This window comes from Lampetra planeri, chromosome 51 (genome assembly GCF_965212315.1).
Source record: "Lampetra planeri chromosome 51, kcLamPlan1.2.h2, whole genome shotgun sequence".
NCBI classification, from domain to species: domain Eukaryota; kingdom Metazoa; phylum Chordata; class Hyperoartia; order Petromyzontiformes; family Petromyzontidae; genus Lampetra; species Lampetra planeri.
Window position 1 is genome coordinate 6,682,011 of NC_136157.1, and position 16,744 is coordinate 6,698,754.

At 54.7% G+C, this 16,744-nt stretch overlaps 1 protein-coding gene across 1 annotated transcript; it reads left to right on the forward strand.

Moving 5' to 3' along the window:
* Positions 1 to 4,220: 4,220 nt before the first annotated feature.
* On the forward strand, positions 4,221 to 16,388 carry LOC144734565 (neuroserpin-like). Its single transcript, XM_078616812.1, has 8 exons — positions 4,221 to 4,294; positions 10,455 to 10,886; positions 11,480 to 11,767; positions 12,200 to 12,424; positions 13,067 to 13,247; positions 13,719 to 13,909; positions 14,290 to 14,382; positions 16,262 to 16,388. Exons 2-8 carry the CDS (start codon positions 10,490 to 10,492, stop codon positions 16,336 to 16,338), a joined length of 1,452 nt encoding a protein of 483 aa, XP_078472938.1. The 5' UTR covers positions 4,221 to 4,294; positions 10,455 to 10,489; the 3' UTR covers positions 16,339 to 16,388.
* Positions 16,389 to 16,744: the final 356 nt, after the last annotated feature.

Sequence of the window (16,744 nt, forward strand, 5' to 3'; positions counted from 1 at the left end):
CGCATTTGACGGCTCTGCGAAGTGGGATAGTAATGATCATCATCGCGCGGACTTGTACATAAGCAGCCAAATACTCTGAACGCGTGACGTCGATTCTAAACGTGGCCACAAATAATAGCTCAACGTGATGGCTTATCACGTGGAAATGTATTGCAGCCAAACACTCTAAACGCACGCTGATTCTAAATGTCGAGGGGAAAAACCGAAGGACCCGGAGAAAAATCCACGCGACCACGGGGAGAGAGAGAAACGCGGAAACTCCAAATACAGCAGCAGGTGTCGGGGTCGGCATCGAACCCACGACCTCCTGCATACCAGGCGAGGTAGTTAACATCTAGCCACCGTGGCACCGATATTGTATCCGATGTATTTGCTGCTGCACTGGCAGCATACAAGGCCACGCGTCTCGCCTGGCTACGGGCCCGATCCTGTGAATTGAGGGTCGGGTAACGGTGACAACCGCTGACCCACGCAAGAGCCTACCGTGCCCTGCGTTCTCCATTTGTCCTGCGCGGTTTCCATGCCGCAGCCGGACTGAGACCCACAAACCAGAGGTCGCAACCGGGTACCCGGTACCCGTACCCTACCCGATACCCGGCTACCCGTACCCGGCCGGGTACGGGTACCTGTTTGCGACCCTGGTGCGGCCGGGTACGGGTAAGGAATCAAAACCCGTTTGCGACCTCTGCCACGAACGCGCTCCACTGTTCCACGGGCTGGGACCGAGTCCCGGGGAATTTGGTGACTCAAGCCGCGTCGCGTCCCAATTGCGTCGCCTGCGTTCCAATAGACGCGTTGGCAGCAACGGTGGGTTTGGGTTGCGCCCGAAACGTTATTTATTTTATTTTCTACCTACGTGACGAAAGAACCAAAGAGTATGGATTCCCGCAGTCACGAAAGCTTCAAATCAAAATTAGAAGGAATATTATTTTTTTTAAAACCATTATTTTCTGGGATTTTTTTTGGCAGTATCAAAGTATGATTTTTTTTTATCTTTCAAATGTATCATGCGCATTAATAATTATAGGTGTTTACCCTTTCTGGAAATGAAACGGCAGGTGTTGAAGATGTTCAAACACCAAATAGAAACATGTTGTCGGTAACCACACGACACTTGCGGTCAACATGGAAACGAACGTGATCCGATAATATTTGGGTTGTCAAAAAACAATCCATATATCACAATTTTATCAGAGCGTGTTTGTATGTTCACCACATGAATCGCGTGTGGTCAATGCAGTACTTTATGCCTTGGAAGAAGGTTTCTGTTTGGTGTTTGAATATCTTAACTTTCGTGACTGCAGGGATTCATCTTCTTGGCTCTTTCGGTAAAGTCACGTAGAAGGGAAATATTAAAATGATAAAAATATAAGACAATAAAATTTTCTTGCAAATGTTCTTGCTGTGGATTTCACACCTGATGATGATTGCTTGTGTTGCAGTCGAAACGTGAGAATTGTATTGTTTAATATTTTTATTATTTTATTATTTCCCTTCTACGTGACTTTACCGATTGAACCAAGAATATCTTCACACCTGTTTTATTGCCAGAAAGGGTAAACACCTATCATCATTATTATTATTTGTCTTGACTGATTGCCGACAGGATAAGTTCGACAAACTCCCAGATGTGTTCTTTTGTTTCTGTGCGGCGGTCTGAAGCCCCCTTTCTTGGTGTCTGCGGCGCCTTATTAAAACGTAAAATAAATAATCATCATCATCACCATGGCCAGCTGAAGCGGCACAAGTATCTTACGGCAATTAATATAAGTGTGTCGTTAACCCATCACCACCCGACACGGCCAATTCACTACGGGGTTGTCATGTGAAACAAAACGTGGCGATTGGTTTTTGCAACAACAGCCCACACCGGGTTTTGTGTTTGAGAATAAACCCACGACATTTATTTTTACGTGATCTAACTCAAACACCTTTTTAATGAGTAATATTGGTCGCAAAAAGCCGACGTTTTAGGGCATTACAGAATTTATTTGGGCGCGGTAGTGCTCTCATGCTGATGCATTCCGTGCTCTAAGCCAGCCGAGGTAGCGGTCCGGAATTGACGGGAGTGAGATATTAACCTTTGGTTTGTTTGAACCCGAGAGAGCGAAAGAGAGATGCGCTTGGGGTTCGTCTGGGAGTCTTAACTCTCACTAACATTAATCTCGATTTGAAGCTTTCGTGACTGCACGAATCCATACTCTGGTTCTTTCGGTAAAGTCGCGTAGGTAGAATTATACTGGTAGGAACCTCCTGGTTACACCAGCCCACGGGATTATTGTGTCCGTCGTGCAGGGAAGGGCTAGGTGGGGAGGGTGGGAGGGGTGGGGCTGGGTGGGGAGGGGTGGGGCTGGGTGGGGAGGGGTGGGGCTGGGTGGAGAGGGGCCCGTGGTGCCCTTATAAAACTCAACGTTTAACCTACTCACGCCGGCTTGTGCCCGCCCTCACAGTCGGCCATATTTGCGGAATACCCCACGCCGCCGTTGACCCTGGCCATTGACCGAGCAACCCAACGTTCCTACCAGCTCCCACCGCAGGAATGTGTTTTATTTTACTTTTCTACCTACGTGACTTTACCGAAATAACCAAAGAATATATAACTAACATTATTATTATATAAAATAACACGTTTAACGGCTCGTTTTCAGAAGCGACGTGGCCGCATATGATCGCTCAACGAAGCGGCTTGTCATTGCCATCACGTGGACATGCAGAGCAGCAACCGAAAAATCGCGTGAAGTCGATTCCAAATGTGGAGGAAAATCCACGCGACCACGGGGAGAGGGGCCGTCCATAAATGACGTCACGCACCTGGGGGGGGGGGGGTCAGACATTTGTGACGATGGGGAAGGGTTTGAGAAATATGACGTCACGTAAAATGCGCAACTTTTAATAAATATAGACAACACGTTCTACTTAATTAAATAGACTTTTTGATGTTTTCTCCTACAACATCAGGGTGCAGCGCCACATTAAATACGCACTACAATGACAATAGTTTAAAGCGATTTGAAGCATGTTTTATTTTTTGGGGGGGGGGGGGCAGAGCTTTGTGACGTCATATTTGAGGGGGGGGGGGTCTGACTTTTTGTGACGCCGTGTGACGAGGGGGGGGGGGTCAAAAATCGTCCAAAATCGCATGACGTCATTCATGGGCGGCCCCAGAGAGACACGCAAACACCAAATATATACAGCAGGCGTCAGGGTCGGGCTCGAACCCACGACCTCCTGTGTACCAGGCGAGGTAGTTAACATCTCCTAGCCACCTTGATAATGATGAGAGACGCAAACTACAAATATACAGCAGCAACAGGCATCGTCAGGGTCGGGATCGAACCCACGACCTCCTGCGTACCAGGCGAGGTAGGTAACATCTCCCAGTCCGGGATTGAGCTGTTGCTGCTGCTGCGTCAGCCGCTCGGAGAAGGAACGACGCAGCCGGCATCACCGCTGCTCATGCCGCAGCCCTGCGCTCGATATCTTCACCATCGTTGACATGGGAGACGGCGAGACTCGCAAATCCACCGTCACCTCCATCCTATCCGTGTCTCACCCCTCGCTCGCGTCCCCTCCTGCCCCCCCACTCTCCCCCCTCCCTCCCTCTCCCCCACTCTCCTCCCTCTCTCTCCCCTCTCCTCCCTCCCCCACTCTCCTCCCTCCCCCACTCTCCTCCCTCCCCCCACTACTCCCTCCCCCCACTCCTCCCTCACCCCACTCCTTCCCCCCACTCTCCCCCCCCACTCTCCTCCCTCCCTCCCCCCACTTTTCCCTTTCCCACTCTCCTCCCACTCTCCTCCCTCCCCCCACTCTCCTCCCACTCCTTCCCCCACTCTCCTCCCTCCCCCCACTCTCCTCCCACTCTCCCTCTCTCCCCGCACTCTCCTCCCTCCCCCCACTCTCCTCCCTCCCCCCACTCTCCTCCCACTCCTTCCCCCACTCTCCTCCCTCCCTCCCCCCACTCTCCTCCCACTCTCCCTCTCTCCCCGCACTCTACTCCCTCCCCCCACTCTCCTCCCTCCCCCCACTCTCCTCCCACTCCTTCCCCCACTCTCCTCCCTCCCCCCACTCTCCTCCCTCCCTCCCCCCACTCTCCTCCCTCCCTCCCCCCACTCTCCTCCCTCCCCCCACTCTCCTCCCACTCCTTCCCCCACTCTCCTCCCTCCCTCTCCCCCCACTCTCTCCCCCCACTCTCCCTCTCTCCCCGCACTCTCCTCCCTTCCCGCACTCTGCTCCCTCCCTCCTCGCGCTCGCATCGTGCAAGGCGCTCGCTCGGGCTGCTGTACGAATCTTAACGGTGAGACCAGTTCCACCATCACCACCATCACCACCATCATCACTATCATCATCACCACCATCACCACCATCACCACCATCATCACTATCATCATCAACTACCACCACCATTATCACCATCATCACTATCATCATCACCATTAATCACCACCATCACTAGTCATGATCACTATCATCATCATCACCACCATCACTATCATCACTATCATCACCATCATCACTATCACCACCATCATCATCACTATCACCACCGTCATCATCACCACCATCATCACCATCATCATCACCATCATCATCACCACTATCATCATCACCACTATCATCATCACCATCATCACCACCACCACCATCATCACTATCATCACCACCATCACCACCACCATCATCATCACCACCACTATCATCACCACCACCATCATAATCACCACCACCACTATCATCATCATCACCACCATCATCACCATCATCACCACTATCACCATCATCAATACATCATCACCACCACCATCATCACTATCATCACCACCATCATCACCACCATCACCACCATCATCACCACCATCACCACCACCATCATCATCACCACCACTATCATCACCACCACTATCATCACCACCACTATCATCATCACCACCATCACTATCATCATCACCACCATCATCACCATCATCACCATCATCACCACTATCATCACCATCATCATCACCACTATCATCATCACCATCATCAATACATCATCACCACCACCATCATCACTATCATCACCACCATCACCACCACCATCATCATCACCACCACTATCATCACCACCACTATCATCACCACCACTATCATCACCACCATCACTATCATCATCACCACCATCATCACCATCATCACCACTATCATCACCATCATCATCACCACTATCATCACCACCACTATCATCATCACCATCACTATCATCACCACCATCATCGTCTCGTGCACGCGTCCCACCCCCCCGATCGTCACCAACGCCACAACCGCGTTCAGTGACAAAATGGAGCGGAGATTTTCACTGCAGCATCGCCACCCACCGTCACTACCCTCACCATGGCAACCATCATCACCATGACTACCATCACGAACTGCCAGCACCACCACCATCGTTACCACCATCGTTACCACCATCGTTACCACCATCGTCGCCACCACCATAATTACAATCGGCATCTTCGTTACCATCACCGCCGGCATCATCAATACGATGAGCACCCAGTGTTATTACCATCATCAACATCATCACATTCACCAACTCCATCATCACCAACACCATCATCACCATCATCACCAACAACACCATCACCAACACCATCATCACCAACAACACCATCACCAACACCATCATCACCAACACCATCATCACCAACTCCATCACCAACATCATCATCACCAACATCATCATCACCAACACCATCATCACCAACATCACCATCATCACCAACACCATCATCCCCAACACCATCATCACCAACACCATCATCACCAACACCATCATCACCAACACCATCATCACCAACACACTGATCACCAACACCATCATCACCAACACCATCATCACCAACACCATCATCACCAACACCATCATCACCAACACACTGATCACCAACACCATCATCACCAACACCATCATCACCAACACCATCATCACCAACACCATCATCACCAACACCATCATCACCAACACACTGATCACCAACACCATCATCACCAACATCATCATCACCAACACCATCATCACCAACACCATCATCACCAACACACTGATCACCAACACCATCATCACCAACACCATCATCACCAACACCATCATCACCAACACACTGATCACCAACACCATCATCACCAACACCATCATCACCAACACCATCATCACCAACACCATCATCACCAACACACTGATCACCAACACCATCATCACCAACACCATCATCACCAACACCATCATCACCAACACACTGATCACCAACACCATCATCACCAACACCATCATCACCAACATCATCATCACCACCACCATCATCATCAACATCATCACCCTTTCAAGCATAAGCAGCACCAACACACCACCATCATCATCATCACCATCATCATCATGGTTCCAAGAATCAGCATCACCATTGCACCACCATTACCAGCATCATCACCACCACCATCATCATCAACATCATCATCCTTTCAAGCATAAGCAGCACCAACACACCATCATCATCATCATGGTTCCAAGAATCAGCACCACCATTGCACCACCATTACCAGCATCACCACCACCATGATCATCACCAACATCAATACCATCACCACCACCATCACCATCATCGCCCGTGCACGCACACATTGTGTCGTGAAATCATCTCCCACTGTTGTTGACGCGGTGCGGCTGTTGACGCGGTGCGGCTGTGGGCACGTTCATTGACCCCCGCATCCCGCCCTGACCACGGGTGACGACGCAACCCACGCTCGATGGATCGATCGACCGATCGATCATCGATCGGCACGGTCACGTGTGGTGGGGGTAAAGCGCGGGTGGGAAAAGAGCTTTACGGCTCATCGGATTCCTTCCGTACGGATTAGATATTCTGATTAGCGAGGAAGAGTAGGCCAAGCTCAAATATAGCCCACATATTGAGGATCTCTTGAGTGGAGGTGACGAACGGGTGGGGTGGCTGTGACGTCACCAGTGGGGTTGATATGACGTCACCAGTGGGGTGGCTGTGACGTCACCAGTGGGGTGGCACCATTTGCCATTTGGAGTGAAATCTCTCTAACCCTCCTCCCTCTCTCTGCCTCCCCCCCCCCTCTGTCTATTTAAGGCCACCACACAGAGACGATCACCCCTCTCTGTTACCTGTGTTGCTCTCGCTATGTTTCTTGGTGATATCTGTCTGCTAATATGTCTGTCTATAGTTTTCTGGTTAGATTTTATGTCGCTATTTCATTATACCTGATGATGATTGCTTGTGTTGCAATCGAAACGTCGTATTCTATTATTTAATTTAATTTATTGTTTTATCTTTAGACGTGACTTCACCGAAAGAAACAAATAATAATTCCTGCAGTCACGAAGTTCTAAAATTAGAGTGAAATCGATTTTGCAACAGCAGAATGTATGTAGATGATGTATGTAGATGATGTATGTACATCATGTATCTTCTTGGTTCTTTCGGTAAAGTCACGTAGAAGGGAAGTAATAAAATAATAAAAATAAAACATAATAAAATAATTCTCACGACGTTTCGGCCACAACGCAAGCAAGCCGTCCTCAGGTGAAAACCAGGTCTGTCGAGGCGACAGAGTCTGAAACAGCTGTTTCATTCAGACTCTGTCGCCTCGACAGACCTGGTTTTCACCCGAGGACGGCTGCTTGCGTTGTGGCCGAAACGTCGTGAGAATTATTTTATTGTGTTTTCTTTTTTATTATTTTATTATTTCCCTTCTACGTGACTTTACCGAAAGAACCAAGAAGATGAATCCCTGCAGTCACGAAAGCTTTAAATCGAAATACATCATGTATGTTCATTATGTATGTACGTGATGTATGCACATTTAGTTATATGTATTATGTATGTTCGTGCTTTGTCATTTGTCACGTTTCGTGTTACATGACAAACTTTACTAATCGGCCATGTCGGGTGGTGGCGGGTTTAACAACATTCATATTCACGCGACATCACCCCAAAAAAAACACTCAATTATGGATGCATTGCACTGCATGAAACACGTGCAAACTCGCCACGCAGGGTACTAATAATTTTAAGGCTGAGTCGACCTATGAGACGCCCAGGGCAAGCTCAACTACCACTGACCATCGGCGCTGCCCGCGACCGGGAATCGAACGCGGGTTTACTAACTGGGATTGTAGCGCGGTGACGTCACCACGGCGCTCGTGCCAGGCTAGGTTGCACTCCGAGACGACATGGTGTCTGAGGCCTTCCCTGCCTCCCTCCGATAGCCCGGGGCCCATCCTCACACCTTCCATGGACACATCTCTGGCCCTACGTGCTGTGAAGGAGGACCATCATCACCAACATCATCATCACCAACACCATCATCATCACCAACACATCATCACCAACATCATCATCACCAACACCATCATCATCACCAACATCATCATCACCAACATCATCATCACCAACATCATCCATCACCAACACCATCATCACCAACATCATCATCACCAACATCATCCTCACCAACACCATCATTACCAACATCATCATCACCAACATCATCATCACCAGCATCATCATCACCAACACCATCATCACCAACATCATCATCACCAACACCATCATCACCAACACCATCATCACCAACACCATCATTACCAACATCATCATCACCAACATCATCATCACCAACACCATCATTACCAACATCATCATCACCAACATCATCATCACCAACATCATCATCACCAACACCATCATCACCAACACCATCATTACCAACATCATCATCACCAACACCATCGTCACCACCATCAACACCACACCAGGGCTACCGAGCACCTGTGAAGGCCCGAACGGCACACGAGTGTTGCAGTGGGTTTACTCACCAACACACAACCGGTTAGTGCTGTCCTGGTAACGAATTGGCACGTTTTGTCTACGTGACAAACCTGATAAATTGGCTGTTGTCGGATGCTGGCGGGTTTAACGACACATTATATATCTTCTTGGTTCTTTCGGTAAAGTCACGTATAAGGGAAGTAATAAAATAATGCAAATAAAACATAATAAAATCATTCTCACGACGTTTCGGCCACAACGCAAGCAGCCGTCCTCAGGTGAAGACCAGGTCTGTCGGGGAGACAGCGTCTGAATGAAACACCACCATGCTTGGAGCGTATATTTAAGCTGGGTTGGAAGGGGGGAAGGGCGCCTTGACAAAATAATTTGCATATCAAGAGGAATTTGGCATATTTATGGTAAATGCAGGTATGTGATTAGTACTACTTGTGAAATGCGTAGGAGGTGTGCGGGGGGTTTAAAAGTCATATTATGCCCGTGCATTATGCAGGATTAGCAGCATCAAAGGGAGGGGATAGGGGTAGCATTAATAAAGGGAAGGAATGTTAATAGTATGTAGCTGCAGTAATTAAACAAACACGTAAAAAACTAAAGTATAAACTACATAGTATCATCAGTATACTAAATATACTCTTCAATAAGCTGAGCTACTAACAGTAAGTAATACATTGCAATTCTATGTCGCAAAAAATATAATATGCTTCCAGCTAAACTTTTACATCACACGGGTCTACCCCGTACTATATGCTGCCATAGACAAACCCAACATTAAATTATATACTGTATTACTATACACCACCCTATACCTTAGAATAATACATAGTGTAATGTTACACTATGTATTATTCTATCCACCCTACTGTATATCACACTGCTGTATATTCACTATACCAGGGGTCGGCAACCAAAATAACAAGAAGAGCCATTTCTTTCCAATTCGGTACAAAATTCAGTATTTCAAGAGCCGCAATGCATCTGAGTACATACTGTACATACGTACATATCGTCAAGAAGCAGCCCGCAAATAGCCGCATGCGGCTCCGGAGCCGTAGGTTGCCGACCCCCGCACTATACAATTACGATACTATATATTGCCTTATACATTGTATTAAACATTACAATTTTATACTATTTATTATTATACAATCTGCTATACACTATACCATTGACCGTCGAGTGAAAGATACTAAGAGAAAGCAACGAAATATGTCAATGGGAGAGTGGTGGTAGGAGACTTGCAGCAGAGCAAAGCATCCATTCCCTGCGGAGAACACAAGATATATAGTCATGCGAGTGAGTGGACTGCAGTCTGAAAGTCACCGTAAACGTGAACACAATCAGTTAAGATCCGAAATGGTTTATTACGTCCTTCCAATGATTGCTGAGCCAGAATCCATCTTCTCGGTTGAAATTGTCTCTGTGTTTGTATATGTGGATCGCCTCATGAACGAATCTCTCATGGTAGCCAGATGGGGTTCAGATAATCGTCAGCGGTGTTGGTGGTGGCCGTGCGCGGCTCGTAGCCGGGTTCGTAGCGCGGCGCGGTTAACCGAAGCCGCCGCCGCCGTCATCATCACCGCACCGTCCCCGTCCGCGTTCCTGCAGGTCGCTGCCCTCCCCGGCGCCACGCGGCCGAAGCCATGGCCCGCGCGCTCTCCGCCTGCCTGGCGCTGTGGGCTCTGACCGCTGGCCACTCCGTCTACGCCGGCGTGGCGATCTCCCCGCCGCCGCCGGCGCGCTCCTCATCCTCCTCGTCATCGTCTTCGCCGGCACCGCCGCTCGCCGCCACGCCGTCGCCGGGACGCGCCCGCATGCACCTCGACCCGTCGGCGGCGCTGGGCCTGGAGCTGTACCACGCGCTGCGCGCCGCCGCCGGCGCTGCCACCCGCAACCTCCTCTTCTCGCCGCTCGCCGCCGCCGCCACCCTCGGCCTGGCCAAGAGGGCCGAGCCCGGCGGTGGCGGCGGTGGTGGTGGTGGCGGTGGCGGTGGCGGTGGTGGTGGTGGTGCCCGTGCGGCGGCGCGTCGCGAGATGCACGGTGCGGTGATGGTGCAGTGCGACTATTGCCCACCCTGCCACCCCCCCCACCTTCCACCCACCCACCTCCCCTGCCCCAACCTCTATCACTACCACTACCCCTATCGTTACCCCTACACCTACCACTACCCCAACCCCTATCACTCCCTTTACCACTACCCCTACCACTACCCCTACCACTACCCCTACCACTACCCCAAACCCTATGACTACCCTTACCACTACCCCTATCACTACCCCAACCCCAACCCCTATGACTACCCCTACCACTACACCTACCACTACCTCTACCACTACCCCTACCACTACACCTACCACTACCTCTACCACTACCCCTACCACTACAGCAACCACTACCCCTATGACTACCCTTACCACTACCCCTATCCCAGAGAGACTCAGAGAGATGGAGTTGGACAGAGACACTCAGAGAGACAGACACAGAGACACTCAGAGAGACAGACACGGAGACTCATCTCCAGAGCCCCAGGGGAGTGGAGGGTGTCCCTGGACGTGCTGCTGCGCGGTGCCTGCCGAGACAAGAAGTTCGTGGCGATGTCGCGGTGACCGGGTGTCTCCCCCCCCCCCGCTCAGGAGGCGGTGGCACCGTGGACGCGGCAGCTCCGGCAGGCGCCGACCGCGGAGACCTGGGCCCCCCGGCAGCGGTGGGGGTGGCCGCCCCCCCCCCGTCGCTCTCCGTGTCCGAGTGGAGCGACCAGGCCCGCCTCGCCAGCGCGCTCTTCCTGCGCGCCAACGCCACCGGCCCGGCGGAGGGGAACGGCAGCGGCGGCGGCGACGACGCCGGCGTCTACCGCCTGGGGGCCGTGAGCGCGCACGACGCCGCCGACTCCATCAACAGCTGGGCCGAGCGCTGCACCGCCGGTGAGCGGTCCGGGGTCGCGGCGATCGCCAGGCAGGCCCCCGCGTGGGGAGTCGCCGGGGATCATGGGCTGGGGTCACGGGTTCGGGGTCACGGGCTGGGGTCATGGGCTCGGGGTCACGGGCTTGGGGTCACGGGCTCGGGGTCACGGGCTCGGGGTCACGGGGATGGGGTCATGGGGATGGGGTCACGGCCTCAGGGTCATGGGCTTGGGGTCACGGGCTTGGGGTCACAGGCTCGGGGTCACTGGCTCGGGGTCACGGGGATGGGGTCACGGGCAGGGGTCACGGGCCGAACTTGATTCCGCGAGTTACCAAGGTGACCAACTCAAGACTGCAGCTCTGCAACTCGCCTCCCGAGTGACCGAGCGTCCAGTCCGGCGCGGCGAACTCCGGCGCGCCAGGCGACTAACGCGACGTCACCCGCGGCCGCAGGCGGCGTGCCGGAGCTGGTGACGGAGCAGGACATGGGCGGCCCCGGCGGCGCTCGCTGGGGGGGGGCGGCGGACGGCGGCGCCGCGCTGGTGAGCGCCGCCTGGTTCCACGGCCGCTGGCAGAGGGCCTTCCCCGCCGAGAACACGCGGCGATTCCACTTCTCGCGGGACGACGGCGCCGAGACTCAGCTCTCCATGATGTACCAGCAGGCTGAGCTTCCCTACGGTGAGGGGGGGGGCGGGGGGCGGGGGGGGGGGGGTGGGGGGGGTGGGGGGGGGTGGGGGGGGGCGCTGGGCATCGGCGAAACCGAGCGAGGTCCCAAGTGGCCTCGGGGAGATCGGCGGTTGCCCTTCACTTCCTCGGCTGCCCTAGGCTAGACCACGTAGCAACATCGCGCCCTCGTGAGAAACCACAGCATAGGGACAGCTGCCATCGGGGGTGCACTAGGCTAGACCACGTAGCAACATCGCGCCCTCGTGAGAAACCACAGCATAGGGACAGCTGCCATCGGGGGTGCCCTAGGCTAGACCACGTAGCAACATCGCGCCCTCGTGAGAAACCACAGCATAGGGACAGCTGCCATCGGGGGTGCCCTAGGCTAGACCACGTAGCAACATCGCCCCCTAGTGAGAAACCACAGCATAGGGACAGCTGCCATCGGGGGTGCCCTAGGCTCGACCACGTAGCAACATCGCCCCCTCGTGAGAAACCACAGCATAGGGACAGCTGCCATCGGGGGTGCCCTAGGCTCGACCACGTAGCAACATCGCCCCCTCGTGAGAAACCACTGCATAGGGGACAGCTGCCACAGGGGGTGCCCTACGTTATCTCCGTGCCCGTCCGGCTGTTGTCTGCCCGCGGGCGCAGCGGAGGTGAGCGAGGGCCAGCTCGTGGAGGTGCCGTGCGAGGGCGGCGAGCTGGCGCTGGTGCTGGCGCTGCCCCGGCAGGAGGTGCCGCTGGCGTCGCTGGAGCGGGCGCTGCGGCCGCGGCTGCTTAGCGACTGGATCCACGCGCTCAAGCGCCAGCGCGTGGAGCTCTACCTGCCCAGGTGGACGCGCGCTCTCGCCACGGGCACACGCGCACGCACAGATTGGTGGGGGCCTTGATGGGGCTGTGATGGAGCCCTGATGGGGCCTTGATCGGGCCCTGATGGGACCCTGATGGGGCTCTCACGGGCCCTTATCGGGCCCTGATGGGACTCTCATGGGGCCCTGATGGACTCTGATGGGGCTCTGATGGGACCCTGATGGGGCTCTGATGGGGCTCTGATGGGCTCTGATGGGGCCCTGATGGGGCTCTGATGGGGCTCTCATGGGGCCCTGATGGGACTCTGATGGGACCCTGATGGGGCTCTCATGGGACCCTGATGGGTCCCTGATGGGGCTCTGATGGGGCTCTGATGGGGCCTTGATGGGTCCCTGATGAGGCTCTCACGGGGCCCTGATCGTCCCTAATGGGGCCTCCATGGAGCCCTAATGGGGCCCTAATCGTGACCCGCGCCGCTCTCTGGCGCCGCAAGGTTCCGCCTGGACGTGCGCACGGCGCTGGGCGAGGCGCTGGTGAAGATCGGCCACGTGAAGGACGCGCTGGCGGCCGGCGGCGGCGGCGCTGGCGGTGGAGGTGGAGGGGCGGCGGCGCTGGCGGCCGCCTCGCTGCAGCGCGCCGTCCTGGACGTGACGGAGGATGGCACTGAAGCGCTGTCACCCGCCGGTACCTAGGCGCGCGTCTGTGCCAGTGTGTGCGTGTGCGTGTACGTGCGTGTGTGTGTACATGTCTACGCACATACACACGTACATATTGTATTTGTCTTTGATGTTTCTGTGTATGTGTCCATGTAGTGGGGGAGTGGTGGTGCAGCGGTTAGCGCGCCGCGCCACGAACCGGCGTGCCGAGTTCGGTCGCCGCTCTCGACCAATAACAGTCGCGATCCTGGGCCTCCCCTAGGTCGACTCGACCTCAAACAGCACCTGGCGCGTTGTGTTAACATCATCATCGGTGAGACAAAGGCGGCCTTCGTGGGCGCTCGCGAAGCACACTTGCCCCAGAAGTCCGTTGAGGCTACCTGGGGGACCTTTGTCTGTGTGCCGCAGGTCTGAATTCCATGGGCAAGTCCCCCGGGTACCTGTACCCACAGGTGATCGCCGACCACCCGTTCTTCTTCCTGCTGCGGAGCCGCGTCACAGGTGTCGCAGATCGCCACCGGGGCACCTCACGCACCCACTGCCATCGTCATCATCATCGCCGCCATCATCATCATCAACTTCATCGTCATCGCCATCGCCGTCATTGTCATCGCAATCACCATCGTCATCACCATCGTCATCAACTTCATCATTATCATTGACGCCACCATCATCATCATCATCGTCGCCGCCACCATCATCATCATTGCCATCGCCATCACCGTCATCGCCATCACCATCGTCATCACCATCGTCATCAACTTCATCATCATCATTGACGCCACCATCATCATCATCATCATCGTCGCCGCCACCATCATCATCATTGCCATCGCCATCACCGTCATCGCCATCACCATCGTCATCACCATCGTCATCACCACCGCCATCATCACCATCATCATCGCCGCCATCATCATCAACTTCATCGTCATAGTCATCACCATCGTCATCACCACTGCCATCATCACCATCATCAGCATCATCATTGCCATCACCATCATCACCGTCATCATCAAAATCGCCATCGCCAGAGTAAGATGAGAGGGGAGAGGCAGGAGAGTGCGTGGAGGGGAGTAGAGTGAGATGAGAGGGGAGAGGTAGGAGAGTGCGGAGTAGAGTGAGATGAGAGGGGAGAGGCAGGAGAGTGCGTGAGGGGAGTAGAGTGACATGAGAGGGGAGAGGTAGGAGAGTGCGGGAGTAGAGTGAGATGAGAGGGGAGAGGCAGGAGAGTGCGTGGAGGGGAGTAGAGTGAGATGAGAGGGGAGAGGTAGGAGAGTGTGTGGAGGGGAGTAGAGTGACATGAGAGGGGAGAGGTAGGAGAGTGCGTGGAGGGGAGTAGAGTGAGATGAGAGGGGAGAGATAGGAGAGTGTGTGGAGGGGAGTGGAGTGAGATGAGAGGGAGATGTAGGAGAGTGCGTGGAGGGGAGTGGAGTGAGATGAGAGGGGAGAGGTGGGAGAGTGCGTGGAGGGGAGTAGAGTGAGATGAGAGGGGAGAGATAGGAGAGTGTGTGGAGGGGAGTGGAGTGAGATGAGAGGGAGATGTAGGAGAGTGCGTGGAGGGGAGTGGAGTGAGATGAGAGGGGAGAGGTGGAGAGTGAGTGAGAGGGGGAGGAGTGGAGTGAGATGAGAGGGAGATGTAGGAGAGTGCGTGGAGGGGAGTGGGAGTGAGATGAGAGGGGAGAGGTGGGAGAGTGCGTGGAGGGGAGTAGAGTGAGATGAGAGGGGAGAGGTGGGAGAGTGCGTGGAGGGGAGTAGAGTGAGATGAGAGGAGAGAGGTAGGAGAGTGCGTGGAGGGGAGTAGAGTGAGATGAGAGGAGAGAGGTAGGAGAGTGCGTGGAGGGGAGTAGAGTGATGAGAGGGGGAGAGATAGGAGAGTGCGTGGAGGAGAGTGGAATGAGATGAGAGGGGAGAGGTAGGAGAGTGCGTGGAGGGGAGTGGAGTGAGATGAGAGGGGGAGGAGTGGGAGAGTGCGTGGAGGGGAGTAGAGTGAGATGAGAGGGGAGAGGTAGGAGAGTGCGTGGAGGGGGAGTGGAGTGAGATGAGAGGGGAGAGGTAAGGAGAGTGTGTGGAGGGGAGTGGAGTGAGATGAGAGGGGAGAGGTGGGAGAGTGCGTGGAGGGGAGTGGAGTGAGATGAGAGGGGAGAGGTAGGAGAGTGCGTGGAGGGGCTGCTAGGCTGGAGCTGTAACTGTTGTTGCTGTCTGTGTGCTGCTTGTGTGTGCTGCTGTGTGTGTGTGCTGTCTGTGTGCTGTGGTTGTGTGGGCTGTGTGTGTGTGTGCTGTGTGTGCTGGGGTGTGTGCTGTGTGTGTCTGTGCTGTGTGTGCTGTGGTGTGTGCTGTGTGTGTGCTGTGTGTGTGTGTGCTGCTGCTGTGTGTGCAGGTGCGGTGCTGCTCATGGGGCGTCTCACCGACCCGGACCCCGTGGCCGACGTGGACTTCAACGTGGACGTCCTCTAGGGGGCGTGCCAGGGACCAGCGTGGACACGCCCCCCCTCTCCTGAGCCCCCCCCCCCTCCAATTCCCCCCTGCCCCCCAGGCCCCTCCCCCCCCCCCTCCTAAACCCTCCCAGTCCCCCCCGTTCCCCCTCCTGACCTCCCCCCAGCCCCCTCCCCCCCTCCCCTAGCCCCCTCCTGCCCCCCCCCCTAGCCCCCCCTTCTCTAGCCCCCCTCCCCTAGCCCCCCTCCCCTAGCCCCCCTCCCCCTACCCCTAGCCCCTCCCCCCCCTCCTCTAGCCCCCCTCCCCTAGCCCCCCTCCCTAGCCCCCCTCCCCCTCCCCAAGCCCCTCTCCCCCCTCCCCTAGCCCCCCCCTCCCCTAGCCCCCCTCCCCTAGCCCCCCCTCCCCTAGCCCCCTCCCCTAGCCCCCC